A 20,840-nucleotide genomic window follows, 5' to 3' on the forward strand; every position below is an offset into this window, starting at 1 on the left:
ATCAAAGAACCGTATGCTAGAACAACACTTATGAGAGACAGTCTGCTGAACAGAACTCTTCTATCATATTGACAAAATGTACATCAGCTAGGTAAAGATGCTCTTCTATTTAAATAGTCTATAGTGCATAGAATGGAGAACCAACATGAAGCTTTTCAAGTCAGCTACATACACATCAATGTTCTTGTGCTCGTCTTGAATATTTTTGCATTAAAAGCTGTATTTTTACTATGTTCATCTTCGCCAGGGGTATATTCACATGTTTTTACAGGAACCTTACAATGAATGATGTAGGATTATAAATGATTTTTGTATATGGGATTATGCATCTAATTTGCTCCTTTGCTTCTGAGTAAATTTTTGCAGCTCCTTCTCTAAAATATGTAATATGGTGGGACGGGAGGGATTTAGGTTGTGCCTAAATTGACTTATAAATTAAGCGCCAGAGGCGAATCTTTAGTTATTTATGATGTAAATTAAGGGACAGACTAGTTGCCTGCTTACTCAAACTGCATTGAAAGGGGGACAAGCATCAGGATTGCACATCAATCTTCCCACTGCAATCCTTTCCTCATGCCATTGAAAGTCAACTTTCCCCCCAGAGTTCATGCCCTGTTAAATGATGAACATATCATCTTTGTGTGTACAGGTGAAAGTGTATTCCTGACTTTGAACATCTTCTTATACAGTTGGGAGAAATTAATCAAGTAATGATGAAAATAGTGCTCCAGCAAGCAAACAGTCATGTTTCCCCATCTCATGTATGATTAATATGTGAGAGTGAAACTGAAGAAGCAAAACCATCTGCCTCTGTGGAGATGAATGACTGATCGGTTACAAGAAATTGGTGTGTGTGTCAACTTGATTTTTGCATATGAAATTCTACTCATCAACCTATTAATAATTTTGATTATTATTTATTGATATTTTCTCATCAATAGTACACTTTGTGGACTTATTTTGATTGGCAGGTAAAAGAGCAAATTTTCTCATAAAATTTGTACAAAATGCTGCATAATTTATGTAAAATTGTGTACAAAGGCTTATAATGGTGTCACCAATTGGATGTCTTGATTAACCATGAAACCCACTTCGACTAATAAATACTAGTGAAAGCCCCATGTTAGGTGACACTGTAAGAAATTAAAAACAGCCATTTTGTGACCTAAGTGGATTGATTTTGACAAAAAAAATCAGAAATTTGCAAAATATATTTGCAAACAATGTTCAGACTTCTTTAGATTAGTCAAGCTTTCAGTCATTTTTTAGGGCCATTTAGCCTCTTTCATGGAAAAAAAATCCCAACCAACCAACCAACCGACCGACCCTATTTGGAAAGTCCGCCCACTGGTAGAACAGGTTTGTTTTTTGTCGCCTTTTAGACATCATTTTATTTCATAACAAAATTGAAGCCTGGAATGTTTCCATCTGATGAAACATGCTGCCAGCTCATATCATAACAAATTTGTCATACACCAGTATTTCATACGTCATTCAGCTCTCGTCAATTAGTGGAAGTTTCTCCTCTCTCTCCTCTCTTCTAAATCCTCCCTTTCAAAAACCAATAAATTCTTCATAACAAATATATATACATTTGAATGGAAGGCATCAGGCACACTTACCATCCTGTTAGACCTGTCAGAGATAGGCCCTAGCATGATGCATACAGATTTAGAGTCATTAAGGAAAATGAAAAGATAAGGTGGTGTAGAAAAGAGATGATGTACAAGAGCCTAATTGGTAGATGGTAAATTACTGGGTGTTGGCAGGATGGGTATTATACATTGATGCACAGTCACAAAATATAACATAGTGCTAAAATGCATTTACCTGCCATCTAGGCTAAGCATATTACCGTACATTGCTCTAGTGCATTTTGTAACATGTATTGGATTGCTTTTTTGATGTGACATGAACGATAACTTTCATCAGTTTTCTCAGTTTTTGAAGACTGTTACTTAAATTTCATCATCGTAATGGTAAGAAGCTTGTGCTTTAGCATAAGTAGGCTATAGTCTATACAGACTTGCGTAATTGAAAGTATGCTAACCTAATATTTTGCTGCTGTGCAGTTAGGAAATTCAAGTGTTGGCTCAGTATAAAATGGTAAAGTCATATAGCAAGGAACGCATTTGTTTGTTTATTTTGTTCTCTATAAGCTTCTTCAGAAGTAAACCTGCTGAGAATTTCATCCAGGAAGCCGGTCTGGCCAAGTAGCCACTTGCCTCAACTTTTGCTAAGTTATTGGGATTTATAAGTCACACACATATGGCTACCTTATGATAAGTCACATTGCTGCCTTATGATAAGTCACCTGGCTGCCTTATTAATTATACCATGATGGGTTGCCTGGTGCTATTTAGTGATAAATTTGTGAGGTGTTTAATTTTGACAGTCAGCTAACTTTGGTACAACTAATATTACTAAAATATCCTGTACAATGTACATTATATGATAATCACATGTAACATAATTCCAGATTGGATCGTTTAACCCATGGTCACATGACAATGTTGCATGATGGGATTGTTTATCCCATTTTCCGAAATAAGAACCGCATGCCAAAAAAACTTGTGAAGTAGGTCGTAGTTCTACCGTCCAGATGTTACGTCTCTTAGATGATGGCCAAGTTGCAATTCCTCGTATCACCTTCTACCTCCTTCGTCATTCATCACACCCGTTCCAAGCGCTCTATATACATACGAACGTGTATGGTTTCTATAAGAAATACCAATAAGAATGCTAGCAATGGGGCCACAGATGAATGACCAGTATATCCCTCCTCCATCCATCCATCCATCCATCCCCCATCTATCCATCTATCTATCTCTCTCAAACTGGCCATATGTAATGCATTAACCTTGTGATATTTTAATATCTGGTATATAAGTCAGGTTAATAAAGAAAGTTCAAACTTCACACATGAATGTGTCTGTATATGTCGGCATCATTACAATCTGAAGTACATCTTGGTTTTGCATGGATCTTACAAATGTGAGCTATGGATGTGTGCAATTGGCAATGTGGATATAAATTGATATAAAAATGGGTATACTATTATAACGAGTTGTGTGAAGTTGTAGTTATATGTGTCTTCGGCAGTTTGGTCTTTACGGTAGATGTAGAATATGTTGTATTTGTCATTTCATGGCAGGATTAAGGATACTCATTTAGCACTGATTAGGATACCAATATAGAGTTTATCAGGTTTATAGCCAAGTTGTTTGGGATTGCAATGCATTAGTACTTCATCACTCTACCATGTGTCTACTACATGAAGGGTGAATCAGTGGATCCAATGGTACTCTTAATCTTGCAATTTGCATCAGGGGATCGAAAAGGTTTGATTGGAATATGCAAGGAGCTGATCTACTCTGTCAAAAGATTCAGGTGCTTACATACATTCTACTCTCTGGGCCTCAGATGTAACTATCCAGACTTATCTGTCGTCTCTACTTCATTTATGGACCATAGATTGTGTCTGGGTTACAAAGATCGCTGTGCTTGTAAACAAATGAAAATATGTACACATCAAGTTGGACATAATTGTAATCATATTTTTTCTTTCTTGTGATTTTCTTTCATATTTGGACATCTTCTGTTTTGCTCTCCTCTTTGATGTACCGGTACTTGATTCAGGTAAGTGAATGTATATTGACCTTAGTAATGAGTTTTAGTTAAGATGCGGAGTAGATGCACTGCGGATGAATGCTTGGCTGTATTCATCCAGCATGCGTGAGCCTTGTTCAGGTTCACTGGATTGACAGTAGGACAGTACCTTACAACATCATCTTCTCTGCATATTGTATCAATTGCGCCTCATAACTGAAACTTATTAGTATCAGAAAAATATCGGGGCTTTAGGTAGGGAAACCACTTTGATATGGAATCATAAGCTTTACATTTAGGAGTAACCAGCATTTGTGTCCAGGTACATTTATGATTATCAATTGAGGGCTCTACTCCTTCACTATCTATGCTCCAGAGTAGCATTGCTACTGTGTAGTTAGGAAGAGATAATGGTTGAGGTCCAGTGCGATTTAACCTTTTCCTAACCTTCAGGATGATACGAATCTATTATAGTAATCATATTTCACTTTCGTCCATATGAACATCTTTATATCAAGGACTTTTTGAGATTTTCTTTGTTTTTGAAGCAGAGTGATGTTTTAAATTAAACATCCACTGATGACGAAAAGAAAACAAAGTTGGTTCATGCCTTTAATGTGAAGTGTACTGAGTAAGGAGCACATTATTCAAAGCACATTTCAAGAGAAAACCATGAGGTACATGGATAACATTATGCACAACTAACTGTTAACCAAGTTCAAGAATACATTGCTCAGTAATACAGTGTCAGATAGGAGGAATACTTGCTATTCTTTGGTTCACCTCAAGTCCGTATGGCAATGCTTTTCGCAGTTGCTGACAAACCGCCCTTTTGCGTATGTTCAGCGCGATTACCTATACATGCACGATTCGATATTGTGACTAGTGAAATACATAGCTACGTCACTACCAAACTTGAGGCAAACCAATGTATAGGTTGATTAGATTAGGGAGACATTGTTTCTACACAATGGCATTATTTCTTCCTGGTAAAGTTTGCATCTCCTTTGTTATGTTCTTTAACCAGATTCAGTAACCTAGTTTGAATGAAGGCTGCGGAGTAGTTCAACATTTTTCCAGGCATTTTCGGTGTTCCACAGCATTTTTAGGTTCTCCATTGCGACCTTCTGGGGTTTTTTTCGGTTCAAGTGATAAGCTTTGTTTGTTGTTTTGTTTGCCTGATTGTTGACTTTTGCAGGGGCAAACGCTGCGAAATTGGTTAGCCACTGCAAAATAACCCATTGTGTCTGTCACAACTGGTCTTGTACTTGGAATATTATGGTAGCCCTACGGTAGGGGGCTTCCACATTAGCCAAATGTTATGTATCTGTTGTTTTAAAGTTTTTTCAGCAGAAAATTAAAGTAGAATATCAATTGAAGTTGTAGGCCTATAATCCCAGCAACTTCTGGTGATAATATCAATACCTACCAGATAATTGCCACCTTTGTAAGTGCTACATCTGAGCACCAGAAGCAGAAAATGCACCTCCATTCATCAAGTTGAGTTGCATACAGGATGAGTTCATCAATTTACAAGTTGTAATATGCATCAACTTTGTTACAAATGAAATTATTTGTTTTCAACGTTCAGCACCCAGGTTCAGCATAGACATTTATGATTATGTATAGGAAATTGTAAATAACCTAAATAAATATGGATGAATTTTGTGGGTGGGTTGCCATGCATGTTTCCCCTATCATTGCAGCTTTTAGTTTTAGCATGAAATGCAATACATTGGGAGAGACAAGTATAATTTCAGGTTTTGATTTGGTTATACTTTTTCATTATGATGGATTCATCATCTTTTAGTATTCAATATCATGGAGTGTGTGTTCTTGTATTTCCTGCGCTTATCTGTCTGTCGTCAACTCCAGTCTTATATTTCACCTCGGTATCAAATCAATAATAAATATTACTGCTATGATTCAACACAATTTTGCTATTGTAATGTGTGGCCATGCCAGTGAGATCAGTGATGTGAATAATTTTGTGAAATAAAATTTTCATCAAAATCAATTTGAATGTAGAATAAGAGCAAATCAAATGTGCCAGCTGTTTGACCTTTGACACGCATGATTTGAACTTTTGACTTAATATCATTTTGTTTCATGAGAAACATTAACACTGACTCTTAGTGTCAGCATGTTACTGGTAAAAGCCCAACAGGATAGATTGTCACAAATTTATTAGATTGAGTTTAATTCAATCTGGTGAAATGTAGGGTAAGATGTTGTGATTTTATGGATCTACACTCTGCATTATATGATGCAAGAAAAAGAACAGTTTATATGGAACACTAAAAGTGTAAAGTACTTAAGTGTTAAAGGTTTTCAATTTACAATACCATTATAACCAGACAGGATGCCTAACCCTTCTTCATAAAATGGGTCAGTATTCGCATTAAAGCCTGTTGTGTGGTACATGGAAGAAATTTGTGATTTGCAAGGAAAATTCCTTCTAAGATCTTCTGTTGGAAACTACCGACCCATCTCCGTCATTCCTGTGGTGATGAAATTGCTTGAAAGGATAGTTCATGATCAGTTTCATGAATATCTCTCTAGTCATAACATGTTTTCTAGTGAACAATCAGGCTTCAGACCCCAACACTCGACTCAGACAACCCTCCTTGAGGTTTCCGACTACATTCTGAAAAATATCGATGCTGGTCATCTTGTTGGTGCAGTATTTTTTTGGACCTCAAGAAGGCGTTTGATACGGTTTGTCATCCTATTCTTATTAGAAAGTTACAGAGTTTTAGTGTTGGGGGTCTGGAGCTTGATTGGTTCATCTCATATCTATCAAATAGAAAGCAAATTACTCAAATTGGCACTGCCATTTCAGATGTTGCTAGTGTAAATTATGGGTCAGGGATCCATACTAGGCCCTCTTCTATTCACATTGTACATAAATAGTCTGCCTGCTGTGGTTTCTCATTTGCCATGTAAAATCAATCTTTATGCAGATGACACTGCTGTTTTTTTTTTTGGTAAATCAGCTGTTGAAATTGCTAAAAATCTCACTGCATGCATGACTAGAGTTGCAATTTGGATGGAAGAAAATGGACTTACTCTGAATGTATCAAAAACAAAATCCATGCTTTTTGGGTCTCATTTTAAACTAAAGAAAGCTGCCCTCTCAATGTATATATTAGAGATGATCAAATTGAAAGAGTGCCCTCTTTTAAATACCTTGGCTTACATTTTGATCAAACCCTATCCTGGAATGTTCATGTTGATAATGTTATTAAATCTGTGGTGAAATATATTGGGTTGTTCTACAGAATAAGAAAGTATCTGTCTCAGGAAAGTCTTACCATTTTACACAATTCCCTTTTATTGCCAAGAATTAATTACTGTGATATTGTATGGGGCAACTGCAGCAAGTATTTATGTGACAGAATAGAGCGCCTCCAAACAAGATCAGCCAGGGCTATTCTAAGGAAACCAATTCAAGACAAGTAATGAGTATCTTCAGTAAAAAGATGGGGTGGGAAACTTTGGAAAAGCGCAGAAATTACCATCTCAATCTTGCTGTTTTTAAATGTCTTTCTGGGCTGGTCCCAAATGCTTTGTGCAATCATTTTTCACTTGTAGGAATTCACACACTCTCAATACTCGCTCGAAAGTGCTCACGGGAAAATTAGACCCATTAGGCCTTTTCTTGAATATGGCAGGCGCTCATTTCAATATAGGGGGCTCTTGCTTGGAATCAACTCCACAATTCAATCATTTCTCCGCTACAACCAGTACTGGTGTTTTTAAATCAAGATTCTATCCAAAATAGTAGGTTTATAAATTTCTCTTGCCACCAAACATTGGTTTAAAATTTAGGCTCTTTTGTTGAGTATTTTTAAATAATAGGCATTGCAATGATTGTTACAGGATCAACTTTTGCCAAATTTCTTTTGTTTAAATCTTTTGCTGTTTGATTATTGTGTTCTATCCTTATTTTGTAGCCACTAAGTTTTTATCCATTTCCTTTGATTATTTGAATGTAGTTTGTTGTTTTTGAAATCCTGATTTAAATTATTATGCTGGCATGATGTTTTATCATTTTAAAATTTAAATTCTCATAGTGCAATAAGAAATAATAATAATATGAATTTTGTCAATGTATTTGAAAATGTAGTCTAATTAATGCAATATAGTGTGTGCTATGTATTATTTTTTACCTATCTTTTAATATTATTGTTGTACCCAAATAATTTTGGTAATTCATGTAATTTAAGTTAATATAGTAATTATTCTAAGTGTTTTGTAATTATTTATTTGTATTTTTGTATGTAATAACTGGGCCATATGGAAGAACAGGGGAATACTTAAATTTTCCCCTGAATATGGACCCAGTATAAAGAAGAAATAAACAAACAAACAAACAAAGAGGGAGCACCATGGCTTTGTTTGGGCTCTTGATGTACGATGTGAATGCTGCTTTTTAGGTGTCCAGGTGTGATCTAACAAATTGTTTAACCTTTACATGTAGTCATAATCATATACATGCTTTTGTTCTGTTTGGTTCAGACATTAAAATACTCCAAAGAGAACTATTTTTTCTTGACAGTACAGTTCTTTCAGAAGCATACTGTATGTAGACATGGTAGATAGAGGGAGTGCTGTGAGCTGTGATTGTATTGATGATATCAACACCATGAGAAGGGTAGGAATTGTTGTTAATGGGGTTCGGGGAATTCATAGGAAACAGGGGGTTGTTCAAGATCAAGGACAAACATGTTCCTCCCACATGTATTACACAATTGAATGTGTGTATATCATGATTGATTTGCAATGTGGGGGTTTGTGAATTGTGGCATTTTCACCCCCTTCTTGCCCCCTTTTTATTACAATAGTCATGTTTCCATGTTCAGACAGTAACTTACTATTGATGGTACCAATTACCATGATTGCCATCAACTGTCTGCCCATTTTACCTGTAAGTGTAAGCATGCTTGCACAGTTACAGTCACTTCCAACCATTGTTGTTGGTGAGAGCACTAACAACAAAAAATCATGTAGTTAAATGGTTCTAAAGGCAAGTAGTAACTCGTAAGCTAACAAGAAGTGCGCTTACCCAGGCACTACCTGCAAGCTTACTTTCAAAGGTAGCTAACTAAGGTACTTATATATCTGAAAATGACTTATGTTTACATCCAAACATGGGTTTTTTGTATGCTGTTATTTGTTATTTTCTTGTTTGTTGGTTTATTTCTGGAAATAAATACTGAAAAATGAAGATTTACCATAACGAGTAACCCAGCTTTATCAAACTTTCTTACGGAATATCTTTCAATAAATCCGGTGATGGCGTGATCCAAATCAAAGCAAATAGCTTTGACTGATTTAGATGGAGGTTGCGTTTAAAATTGATGGGCACTTACCGTGATTTATCGCACAATAATATGTTTGGCCTATAGGCATATTGATGACGATCAGGTAAGCTACTATGCCAGGTAATAGTAATCAAAAAGTATGATGTATTCAATCCAGTGTGCCAAGACAAAGTACAACAGTTACCAATATTTGTATGATAAATTTTCTTGCTTTATAATTGCTAACAATTTCAATTCACAATGTCAGCAATTTGATTGCCGGCGTTCTTAAAACACTTAAATGTTAATTAAATTATTTGGTAACGTTGCAGTTTAGCTAAAGTACTGCAAAAATTGACTTGAGCAGTATAGTCTAGAGCAGTATAGTCTAGAGCAGTATCCACTTGCAACATTCTACAGGTGGATACTAGTCGATAAGTTCTTTACGTAAAAACCTCTTTGATACAAAATCTGAGATGGCCGCTGGGGAACGGAAATCAGAAAATACTTTAACGTAAGAGGAAGTCTTGGACAGGATGCATATTTCATGAACCAAAAACGGTCAATTATATTGAAAGAAGATAAATGCCTGGCCTCTTTTCTGTCTCCTTTTTCCGTCTTTTGTAGTTTGCCATCAATGGTAAGTCTAATGAGGATTGGTTATTTGTTAACTTTAAACACCTGCTTGCAAACATGTTACCTTACGGATACAAAGTTACAAAAATATGCTGTAAGGTAGTCGGGCCATAAAAGTAAGGGTTTTAGTGAACCAAAATAGCTACATTTTGTACTAAAAATAATCCTTGTCCATACTTTTTGTTATAGAAATCAGTTTCAGTAATTATGCATTAGCCTGTGGAACAGACAAGCAAAGATATTAAAGGGTGTTAAGAGACCTTTCTGCATCCCTGTAACAGTTTTGTCAACTATAACAATTTTGTCCTTTTTAATTAGACCTCTTTTTCTCAGGATCTGCTTTGGAAACAGATATTTTTTGTGTAAAAAATATGCACAAAAACATTCAAGAAGTGTACACCATAGGGAACTGTACATAGGGCTACAAAAAGGTTGCACTGTAAAAAGTAGAAATGTGTTGAAGACTTTTGATGACATCTTACTGTTGACTCTAAAGGGGGGCCTACATGAATTGTTAGATTCTGGCCCTTAGTTTACGGATTTTGTTTTTCAAATCATAACGATTACTGATGATTAAAAAGCAAATATTATGGTGCGTAATGAGCTGTGTAATTTACCTGCCTTGTTGTGGTGCACCTGCATAGCTCAGTTACATCTGAGTGAGGGATAGCAAGGTTTTGGCTGGCAGGGAATTTGAGACATGTTGGTATGGCTTGTTCTGTAGACCTTGTGAGACTCCCTATAGGGCTCAAGGCAATTTGTCTCATCAGGTGGGTTCTCCTTTGTATCCTCGTAAAATACCTTTTAACAAATTACACACGATTTTGTGCCGTTTTTAATCAGGCAAGCTTAATCATTCCACTGCTTATGCTCCTCTGCAAGTTGCTCAAGTGTTGAAAGGTGATATTATTGCACTCTTGTCGCAGCGCAAATGTCTGAAGCAGAGTTGGGTGAAGAGGATAAGAAGAAGTCTGGGTAAAACCATCTCAGCAGTTGTCCCAGCTTGCTTCTCCAAACCAACCTATGCCCTGGTAGGCCCCATGGTATTCCCCTTTCAACTACCCACTTTCACAGCATACTAAGACATGTATATCACGGAGAACACACAGAACAGAGAGAGACAGAGATATACACATGTATCTGTATTTGGCATTAGCATAGGAAATGTTACAGGGCTCTTTTCAACACACATATAACATGTTCTACCTGTATCTCGGAGGTTTGATTTGAAAGTGATAAAGTGTCTATAGCTCTCAAAGTAGCCACCAACTGAATGTAGTAGTCGCTTGGGCTCTCATGTGTCTGTCTACATTGTGCACTTTATATATGTGAGGAAACAAGTGTCTTGATTGAAAGAGGCCTAGTTAGGACTCGTCCGTCTCTCCTGTGTTCTTCATCCTGTGCACCGACCTTACCATCATCATCCGTATCGGGCCTGTAGCTGGGTCGCTCATCTCACGTTGTATGAGTTCGGGATCCATTTGGCGGCAGAGACGGAAAGCCGCACCACCGCCACGACCAGTCTGCCAGGCGAGATGTACCATGTTGTGTATGTTCTACATGACGGAACCACCATGACCCGCAGGCTGAGCGGTGCTAGACACCACCATCCAGTGGTTAAGGTATTAATATTTACCCTCCCAACGTTGCCATCACCTTTAAAAGCGCTTATGAGCCAATTGGTATATAAACACAGGTAACCCCTTTGCACTCGGCTGAACTGTATTCTTAGTAGATAGTAACAATAACGTAAACAGTAAATGCCAATGTAAAATATCACTCCTCCCACGCACAAGGTTTAAACAGTCGTCATTTTGATATGGGTTGATGTCAGTGGGCTTAAACTCTAATCAGTAATAATCATAGGATGCATTTGTACGACAACGACACAACAGGTCGCTGACTGACTTGAAGGTTGTGTATAGCTTGCATGGGTGTGAGGGAGGGGTTCAATTACCTGTTCTGCAGGGGAATCATGACAGTACATACTACATGATGGGTATGGAAAGGTGTGGGCTTATGTAGTACATTGACAGTACATACTGCATGATGGGTAGGAAAGGTGTGGGCTTATGTAGTACATTGACAGTACATACTACATGATGGGTATGGAAAGGTGTGGGCTTATGTAGTACATTGACAGTACATACTACATGATGGGTAGGAAAGGTGTGGGCTTATGTAGTACATTGACAGTACATACTGCATGTTGGGTAGGAAAGGTGTGGGCTTATGTAGTACATTGACAGTACATACTGCATGATGGGTAGGAAAGGTGTGGGCTTATGCATTGACAGCAGCAAGAAGACCACCACCACAAGCACAAGCCGTAATTGCAAAAAACCCATCATGGTGGATTCAGATCTGCCAATATTTTGCCAAAGGGGATAGATACTGTGTGTTGTGCGTTGCTATTTCAAACTTGCTCACCGAAGGTATCTCGCCTCTCCATCAAATAGTTTTCCGCCTCTTGGGATGAGAAGAGTATGTTAATTCTTCCATTCTCTGTAATATTATACTTTTTCACTACTAGTGCTATAGCGTTTATTAACACGCATGGTTTTAGTTGTAAGATTGTTTTACGTGAATTTTTCATGCGAGTTGTCAGACTGTGCGAAATCAGAGGAATGTGGTGGCAGTCTTACTGTGACATCACAGTTGTGTTTTGTTATCAATATTTATGTTCTAAAGCAGCTGTATCTAGTGGATCCTGGTCAGAGGTTATCTATATCAGGGCAAAATATTGCTGTTATGGAATGGTAAATTGTTTAAACAGATCAAGATGGAAGCTAGAAAGTCACTTTTCCAAGTAGCTAAAGAGATTGATCAGGGGTTTAATAGTACTCAGTATTAGCAGCTTGGGCTATTATATAGTAGATTGTGATTTGTGAATCTATACCAGAAATAGGCTATTCTAGTTGAAATCCACACCCCCTATGGAAGATATGACCTTAATATCAAACACAGGGAGTGTGAATTTCAAATGGGGTTATACCTAAATGGAGGACTCAGTTGTGGAGATTAAGGCCATGTCTTCCATATAGAGGATACAGATTTCAACTAGAGTTATGTGAGCCCAATGCAGTTCCATGATTAGCCTGAAATTGTTTTATTTTGAAGTTGCAATTGCGATAACTTTGGTTAAGAAAAATCATCAAAACCAAAAGCATGGAAAGAACAAATCTGTATTTTACTATAAACTTCACCATAAAGCCTGATATAAGTTAAAAAATTTACCAAGTGACACTATATTTAAGTTAATTGATAAAGGAGGGCACACGTTAAGCACATGAAACTTTCATCTTCAATTCCCTTGTGGAGCACCTCCCAAATCAGCATAATTATATGCAAATAAGATGCCATTTAATTGTGATTAAAGTTAATAATCCATGTACAAATTTGAAACCCACTTCAATACCTCTATATCCAGCATCCAAAATGTCATGGATATTATTTTTATGGTAAGTCACTGCAATTCAGAATTTAAAATTAACACTTGAAAAATATGGAGAGATTTGAGTAAAAATATTCGCCGCATCAAATGTCTGCATTAAAGACGATAAAGTGACAGGATATTGGACTGGGTTGAAATGCTATTTACACAAAAGACTTTGATTCAAATCAATCTGGTTCAATCTTGTTTAGGTACACCTGTCTCTTGTCAGTCAGTATACACTCTGCCACTTGCACCCCCACCCCACCCACACCACCCCCATTAATTAGGTTCATATTAGATACCATATACTGCAGAGCTTATCTGTGCACATACATGTAATACACATTGGACCATTATCTCGGGTTCCACACCCCTTTACTTGATCCAGATTTGGTCATCCAGATAGATCTAGATTGAAACGCTTTATGTAGATAGTCCTTGCCTAATTCAGCACTTAGAAGATCATAGATAGTGATAACCTGTTTAAATGAATAAATCTGGGCATTAATAGGTGATGGCTGTTTCCAAGAGTAGTTTTACTCAGAAGTTATGAATAATAGCTTGATTTTGTAGAGATTTAACTCCTTCTTTGATAAGATCTTTGTGTGTGAATAAGGTTAGTGACTCTACACCAGTTACTGTTTAAGACCAAAGTGTTATAACTGGAACTATTTGGTTAAAATGCACATGTTTTGAGGAATTGTTCAATAAATGGACAGAAACTGAAGTTTTTCTGTATATATTATTACAATCTTAAATTAAGGGTGAGTAAACATGGGTTAGTAGAAATTAGGACACCCCAGGATCACAAGGGAGCCTTGTGAGATGACAAAACTCCAGTTGGTCACTTAAGTCTATTGACTCGGGTGCAAACCCTCTGCTCATGCACTCTGAAGGTCTGTGACTGCCATGATCTAAAGTCCTCTGATCGCGAAAGTAGAGTGTTGGTCATCCAGTGGAACATGTGCAGTTTAACCCAGAGAGGGTATATAGGGTCATGGTAGACTCATTTGGGCTCAGAAGCAGAGCTACCCAAGGAATGATTGTTCAAGTATAACAAGAAGCGCTATTATAGTGTGAGTGTCAGAAATGTTCTGATAACAGGTAGTTACAAATTGTATGCATAAAATCAGGAGGGTGAAAGTGCATAGGAACAATGCCGGAAACTACGTCACGCTATTGTTCGACTTAAACTACATCATTTTTAACCCCTTCCATTTCCGTTAATACAGCTTTAGTCTCCTCCACCTTCGCAACACGGTACGTGGAGTGTCTGGAATCACAATGACAGCTGAACAATCACTGTCATTTGATTGATTTACTACAGAATATATTGTATACAAAAAATATAATTTTAAAATTGTAAACCTGTTAACTTATATACTTGTGTACTAAAGTATAAGGACACATGAATAAAATCATGTAGAAGACAAAATGGCCGCTAATCCGCCTATTGTCTAGACTTAAACTACATCTTCCGGTTTGTTACGTAATACTAGGATGCCAGGCCCTGATAAAATCAGCAATTGTGCATAACAAAGGTGCTCACTTTTTTTTGATGAATAAAATCACCACTCACCACTATGAATTAAATAATGAATTAAGTAACGGTGTATGAATATTCATATGTGATGATGTCCTCGAAGAAATATGCGCAGCCTGACTGGATGATATTATACTGAATCCATATGACTGTATCAGTATCATTCATAAAGTGTCCTTTTTGTAGCTCAATGCAAATTCAATTGAAAGCATAGAGGTGAATGCTCCTTAGAACATACACATTGCGTTCAGTGTCATTGTGTGCAGTTGGACCTGATCAGCATTTCATGATGGGGAAACAATACACTACATTGTGTTTCTACTGTGAAAAGTGCCCAGTGTCACACAGTATGGTCTACCTCATGAGATTCAATTTAATGGTTGGGGAAACAGCATCACTCTGAACCAATCTGTTAAACTGCATCATTATATCAGAATTGACTAAATTGAATGCATGTGAGCAAACTGTTTCAAAATAAAGGAACTCAAGCCTCATGAATGCTTTTTACTCCAAATGTTAAAGATGTTGCAATTCAAAAGAACTGTACCAGTTTTGTGACCCACAACTGACACCACTCAATTCAAGTATGGACTGACCACTCATATGACCAGAGTCCAGACTTGTTGACTACTCCGGCCAATGTCTTCTTCACCTCACAAACGTGACTCAACTACTCAAGTTTGTAGTATTTTGCTGCAAAACAATGCTTCGTAAGAGCAGATTTGAGAAGCAAAATTCATGTCAACAATCTCTCTGTGTATAGGGTGATATTTTATATGTCATCCTCCCCAAGTCTTTATTCTGGCTGTATATATAAACAAGTTAGTGATGAATATGTTTTTATTTCATGATGTCTTAACTTCCCCCTGAGGTAAAGAGCTGTCCTCTATGCCCATCATCATCACACATACTACATCTAGACATGCCAAAACTTACAGTATGACCCACTGCCAATTGGTTTTCTAGGAAGACTATTTTAAGAACAGAAGAGGCGAATTACACATCTTCAGACTTTGCGGCGTCCCTTAAGAGAGACCGGAGGGATTGACACCAGGCATTTGATGCATCCTCAAGACCTGGTCCCTATGGGTCAACACAGATGCTATGAATGTGATTTGCACTGTTAATTATGCACAGAATGATGGGAGGAGGAAGGGTTAGAGGATGGGGATGACTTTTCAACATAATATCATAGATGTTATGTTATTATAACAGAATGACTGTGCCTGTTTAGGTGCCTTTTTTTCAGTATTTTTCTCTTCTTGCTTGTCTGCTAGATGGTGATGTAATTGAAGTCAGCTGCCTGTCTAAGTCTGTTAGGATGTATTAAAATATTAACATCAAGTGAGATACCTGAAAGTGAGATAGAAGTGGTGAACGGGGTGACAGGTATTGGAAAGCTGTCACTGAGTAATTGTCTTCAGGATTCTTGGTGTAATCTGAAATCTTTTAACTGATTTGAACGCAGTGGTAGTGGTAGTCAATTAGAAAACTTTATAAAACCAATTTATATTGCCTTAAATGGGCGATTGTTTAGAGATGACAGTGTGAGAATATATACAATTAATGATATTCAAGTAAAAATCTATATTTAGTACTCAGCAAACAATAGCTATTCTATGCAATGTTGACATGACTTTTTCATTAATATAATCAAAATCATACACATTATAATTCAGATAGAGTTTCTTTTATCATTATGTCACCGTGGGCAAAAATCTGACATTTGTTGGAGAAAAATGTATGTTGTATCAAAAATGTCTATTGAGGACATGATAAAGGCAGAGAAATTGTTAATGTATAAATGTATGTCAACATTATACCTATATCATCTTAGCCACCTTTCCTGAGGGTAATTTTTTGCTTTTATACTTCCCTATTGATAATGTTATGCTTCATGCTACTTAACAAGCAAAATCAAGTTATAGCTTTTAAAGGCTTTCAAATTGTCAGAACATGATCATGATGGCTTGTATTTTTGTCAATTTTAGACCTTACACGCTATGAGAATCATTGGTAAAACTGAAGCTTGCTCAGTACATTCACTTGAGTGACTGAAATATACACAATGATCTCAAACAAACTCATCTGCTATGGCACAGTTCTGGAACTCCAATACATTTGTACACTCATAGCATGACCTTTGAATATTCTGGGTACATAAACTAGTAATATTTCACAACTTGAGGTCAATTTTTAAGTTAAAACTGTTGAAGGTTATTGAACGAAGCCCACTTGAAATGAGGCTGTTTGGCTTATAGTGATAACACACAAGATCTTCTTGCAAAGAAAAATTAAGCTTGCTTCATGGAGTAAAATGTCAATACAAAGGACAAGTTTTTATCACAACAAAGTTAGAGAGCTACGGTACTTTGACAGGCAGGCATCCAATATTTTGAAGCTGGTCATTCAATGTGTGTGTTTAAACATTCATTATATTTGAGGAAGTTACTTGGTAAGTGCAGTGCATACATCTGTATATTTGCACTCATCAGGATACAATGTAAAGCATATTAGTATTCATTAATGTCACCTGTCAAAAAGTATTGGTAAATTGACTAGGCATGTTTGTACATAAATACACCAGCAAGTGTGCACAGCTTATGATCAAAGTCATTCTGGCAAAGTGGCTGCTGAAGGTATTATAGAGAGAGAAGGATGTTTAAATAAAATGTTTGAGTTCAAAATTGGTTTGCTAACTCGCCTTAGGCACTGCAATGCGAGAAACCTGCTATACAGAAAGGTTTTGAAAACTTTTTCAAAAAAGAAATGTTTTAATAATTGGCAGGAGATATATTGATAAGAATGATTAAGAATTGCAATCATTTGTTGTCCTATAGCTCACTATAAATGTGAAGCAAATGGCTTTCCAAATTTGCAGAAATTAGTGATTAAATTGATACTTTTGTGCCCCAATGATATTAATGTAGGGAACTTTGCTCCCTTCCTCTATCTCCCCACCATGAAAATAAGCTGGTAGTTTATACAGGTGTTCTTAAAAGCAATAATTTGACTCCTCTGACACATGTTTGCCTCCTTTTGCCCCCTCTATCAGGAGTAGATAACACCGCTGATGGAAACATATTGCAATTTACAGACTAATTCAGTTCAAATTTGATTTGAAGCTTAAAATTGTTTTTTAAAGTTCAAGCAGGCATCAACATTTCATATTTCATGGTGAAATAGTTTCAGAATATGACATAGTATTGATGATATGACAATGGTTTAGCTGTCAATATGTAGGTTTTATAATTAAGTTAAGATGTGGACAGGATTCTGTACAGATCCAGATAAGGGGGTAGAAGATAAGTCGTAAGCTATGAATACGGGGAAGTGATGGGTTTACAAGTAAGCCTGCAGCTTGTTATGACAGGATAGGTAGATGGATGGTGAGAGCAAGAATTTTTTTTCTTATCGTAGTAATAGTTGGTATGTGTCAATTTGCAATGTACACATAATAGTCCTATACAATATCCAGTGGACAACTTGAGATCAGGGTAGGTAGTGTTTTCCATTAGGTAAATGACTGTTTACATTTCTACTTCATCTTTTTGACTAGAGTATGCGTGTCTTATTTTGAGCATCTTGACCCCGCTACAAAAGGAAACAGCGCAAAGTAGGAGGAGCACCATGTAACACAAGGATGTGTTTTCTACTCATTTGCCGACAACGAGTTTTTCCGTGTCAGTGAAGCCACATGTCGCCGAGGGCTTGCGTGATGTCACAAGTATGGACTGGAGGATTAATTGCTCAATAAAGCCTTTTCTTTCTTGTTTTATCCGTGTGCATATGGATGTGTTTTAAGTGCCGGGAGCATAGAGGCATGAGGAAAAATACAGCCAGAGGTGTAAACAGTGCATCGAGCTAGGCCGGTCTTATCCATACACACTCATTACAGAGATTTGTCAATTTGTTCTCCACACACAACTGTGCATTGAGTGAATCATACTGGTTACTCTTGATACAATTAACCGCAGCTCTCCCACCAACTTGCGGCATTGATATTCAAATCAAATCGACTTGCACTTAGATGTTAGACACCCAACTCTGAATAGCTGTAGCTCAGTAGCTAGCTAGCTCTTTGCTTGCTTGCTTGCTTGCTTGCTTTTCTGGTAGCATCTAGCCGGTGTTTACTTGGAAATGGAGGAGACAATAGGACCGTTTACCTATTCACACACATATTTCTTGGAGTGCAAAGGATGAGGATGGGCATTCCCTAGCAGTGGCTACACTACGCATCGGGATTATATTCAGTGTGAAGTGTCATATTACAAGCCCCTTAGGAATACTCTTAATAAGAATGCAGTGGATTTAAGAGGTAAAAGGTGAGACAGAGAGAGAGGAAGATCGATCCATCTACCTCCATGCAGAGGCGCAAACTTGAATTTGCAGGAGAACCGATGCTCTTACCGCATCTCCCACCTCCGCCACCCGTGTCATCGCCATTGTGTCCGCCACCACCGCCGCTGCATCATCCAGGTTTAATTACATGTTGCTTGGATATTAATGAGGAGCACGAGGTTATGATGAAGATGATGTTGAATGCCGCAGCTGCAATGCCGCATGTGGGCTTTGCGCCGCAGCCACCTCCACCACCTGTGCCACCTCCTCATGGACCAGCAGGATTGCGGCAACCTGGCCCACAACCACCACAGTTTGTATATTGTGCTCATTGTCCAGGAGGTGAACTACCTGGTCCACTCATAAGTCAGGTGTGCAACTTATTATTATTTCATTATTATTGTCAAGATTGTCAACTTCCAGTGTGCATGTGTATGGGTTGGTGCATGCATTTGTGTTGGGTATATCAACTGCTCAGTGCCAGAAGTGGGTAAGTAAAATAGCTGCCCTGTTAACACTGAACATTTGGTATTATAAATATACACATAGTATATTGTACTCATCTATACATGGCAGCTATTGCACTTACCCACTTCTGGCATTGAGCAGTTGATATGTGTGTAGGGGTGGGTGGGGGGGGGGGTGCGCTATGCACAAAATGTGTGCATATGCTAATTACATTGTTTGTGTATATATACACATGCTTCTCTTAAATGAGCATAAACATGTCAACAGTTTATACCAATGATGACAGGTACGTGTGACATTGTTCATTGTAAATAGAGATTCATCTATTAAACACCCATTTTCCTATAATAATTTTTCTCAAAAATTATATTGTTCATCAAAATACAATCTAATTTGAGAGCCGGTTTTGCTCTAGACTGCTTTGCAGTCCCTTTTTGATAACTAATTCACCTAGCTATGTCCTTCCAAAACACAACCCAGGGCATCGTGATTTTCAGATGGGAGCGGTTTTCATGCTGAACTTGTAATCATTGTGAGATGAGTTGATATAGAAGTATGAATGTTCAAAAAGGGGCTAAGAAGCAGACTAGTTTTGCTCTTGATATGATCATTTTGATATAAAGTCTTAGCAAGCCAATAACATGTCATCACTATGTCTAGTCCAAATCAGTCTCCATAAACCATCTTTAAGTAGATATTTTGATCTGATAGAAATGTTCACATGAAGTCATCACTTCCATACTAACTCAAAATTCAAATCACATCAACTATTTATAAAATGTCATTCTATGTGCTTATATTTTTTAATTTGTGAAAAATACAAAATGACCAAAAGTGTTGAAACAGTATTGATAAGTGGCAAAAAATGTGAAAATTTGTATCCCTTATATTGCCAACTTGTCATTACAAGTGTGTATATCTGTCACTGAGTATTATCTAATAGAGAGCTCTGCAGTTCTGTATTACCTTTCTCCTTTGATTCTATTAATTGAGAAAAACAAGTTGACTGAAAGAAATTCAAAAAGAAGGGGAACTGAATAGGGGTTTTATTTTGCGGATATGGTGGAATAGTCATCATGATCAGGTCATCTTCATGTTGTATCATCTGAATACTTTTTCTGACTGAAATAATTACTTCATTTATTTGGGAGTCTAAAATAGGTTCTAATCTATTTGGACAAAGTTTGCCATATCTCATTGATTAATAGCAATCAAGAAAACACTTCACAAATCAGCAGTCATTGACTAAACATGTCCTTATGATTCTATGGCAATTGGGCTTATAATGACGTATATTCATACATAGCGGTAAACGTAAAGTAAGCAAAATTAGACTTCTACACTACTCATCAAATTAGGTACAACACTTTCACCGGCTCAACCGGCATCTTCAGTGGATGTCATTGCTCTGGAGATTTGTTGTTGCTAGTGATGTTTAGACACCTCCAATGACGTCACAAGATGTTGTGACACCACCTTGATTCCGGGGGTCAGGAGGTTG

The 20,840-nt window shown here is 37.2% G+C and overlaps 1 protein-coding gene across 1 annotated transcript in view; it reads left to right on the forward strand.

The window, feature by feature from the left end:
- Positions 1–18,305: 18,305 nt before the first annotated feature.
- Positions 18,306–20,840, forward strand: part of LOC140164876 (uncharacterized) — a 71,487-nt gene continuing 68,952 nt past the window's right edge. The window contains 1 exon segment of the mRNA XM_072188253.1: positions 18,306–19,242. Within this exon segment, the coding sequence (XP_072044354.1) occupies positions 18,895–19,242 (348 nt within the window). The 5' untranslated portion in view covers positions 18,306–18,894.

This window comes from Amphiura filiformis, chromosome 11 (assembly GCF_039555335.1).
Source record: "Amphiura filiformis chromosome 11, Afil_fr2py, whole genome shotgun sequence".
NCBI classification, from domain to species: Eukaryota; Metazoa; Echinodermata; class Ophiuroidea; order Amphilepidida; family Amphiuridae; genus Amphiura; species Amphiura filiformis.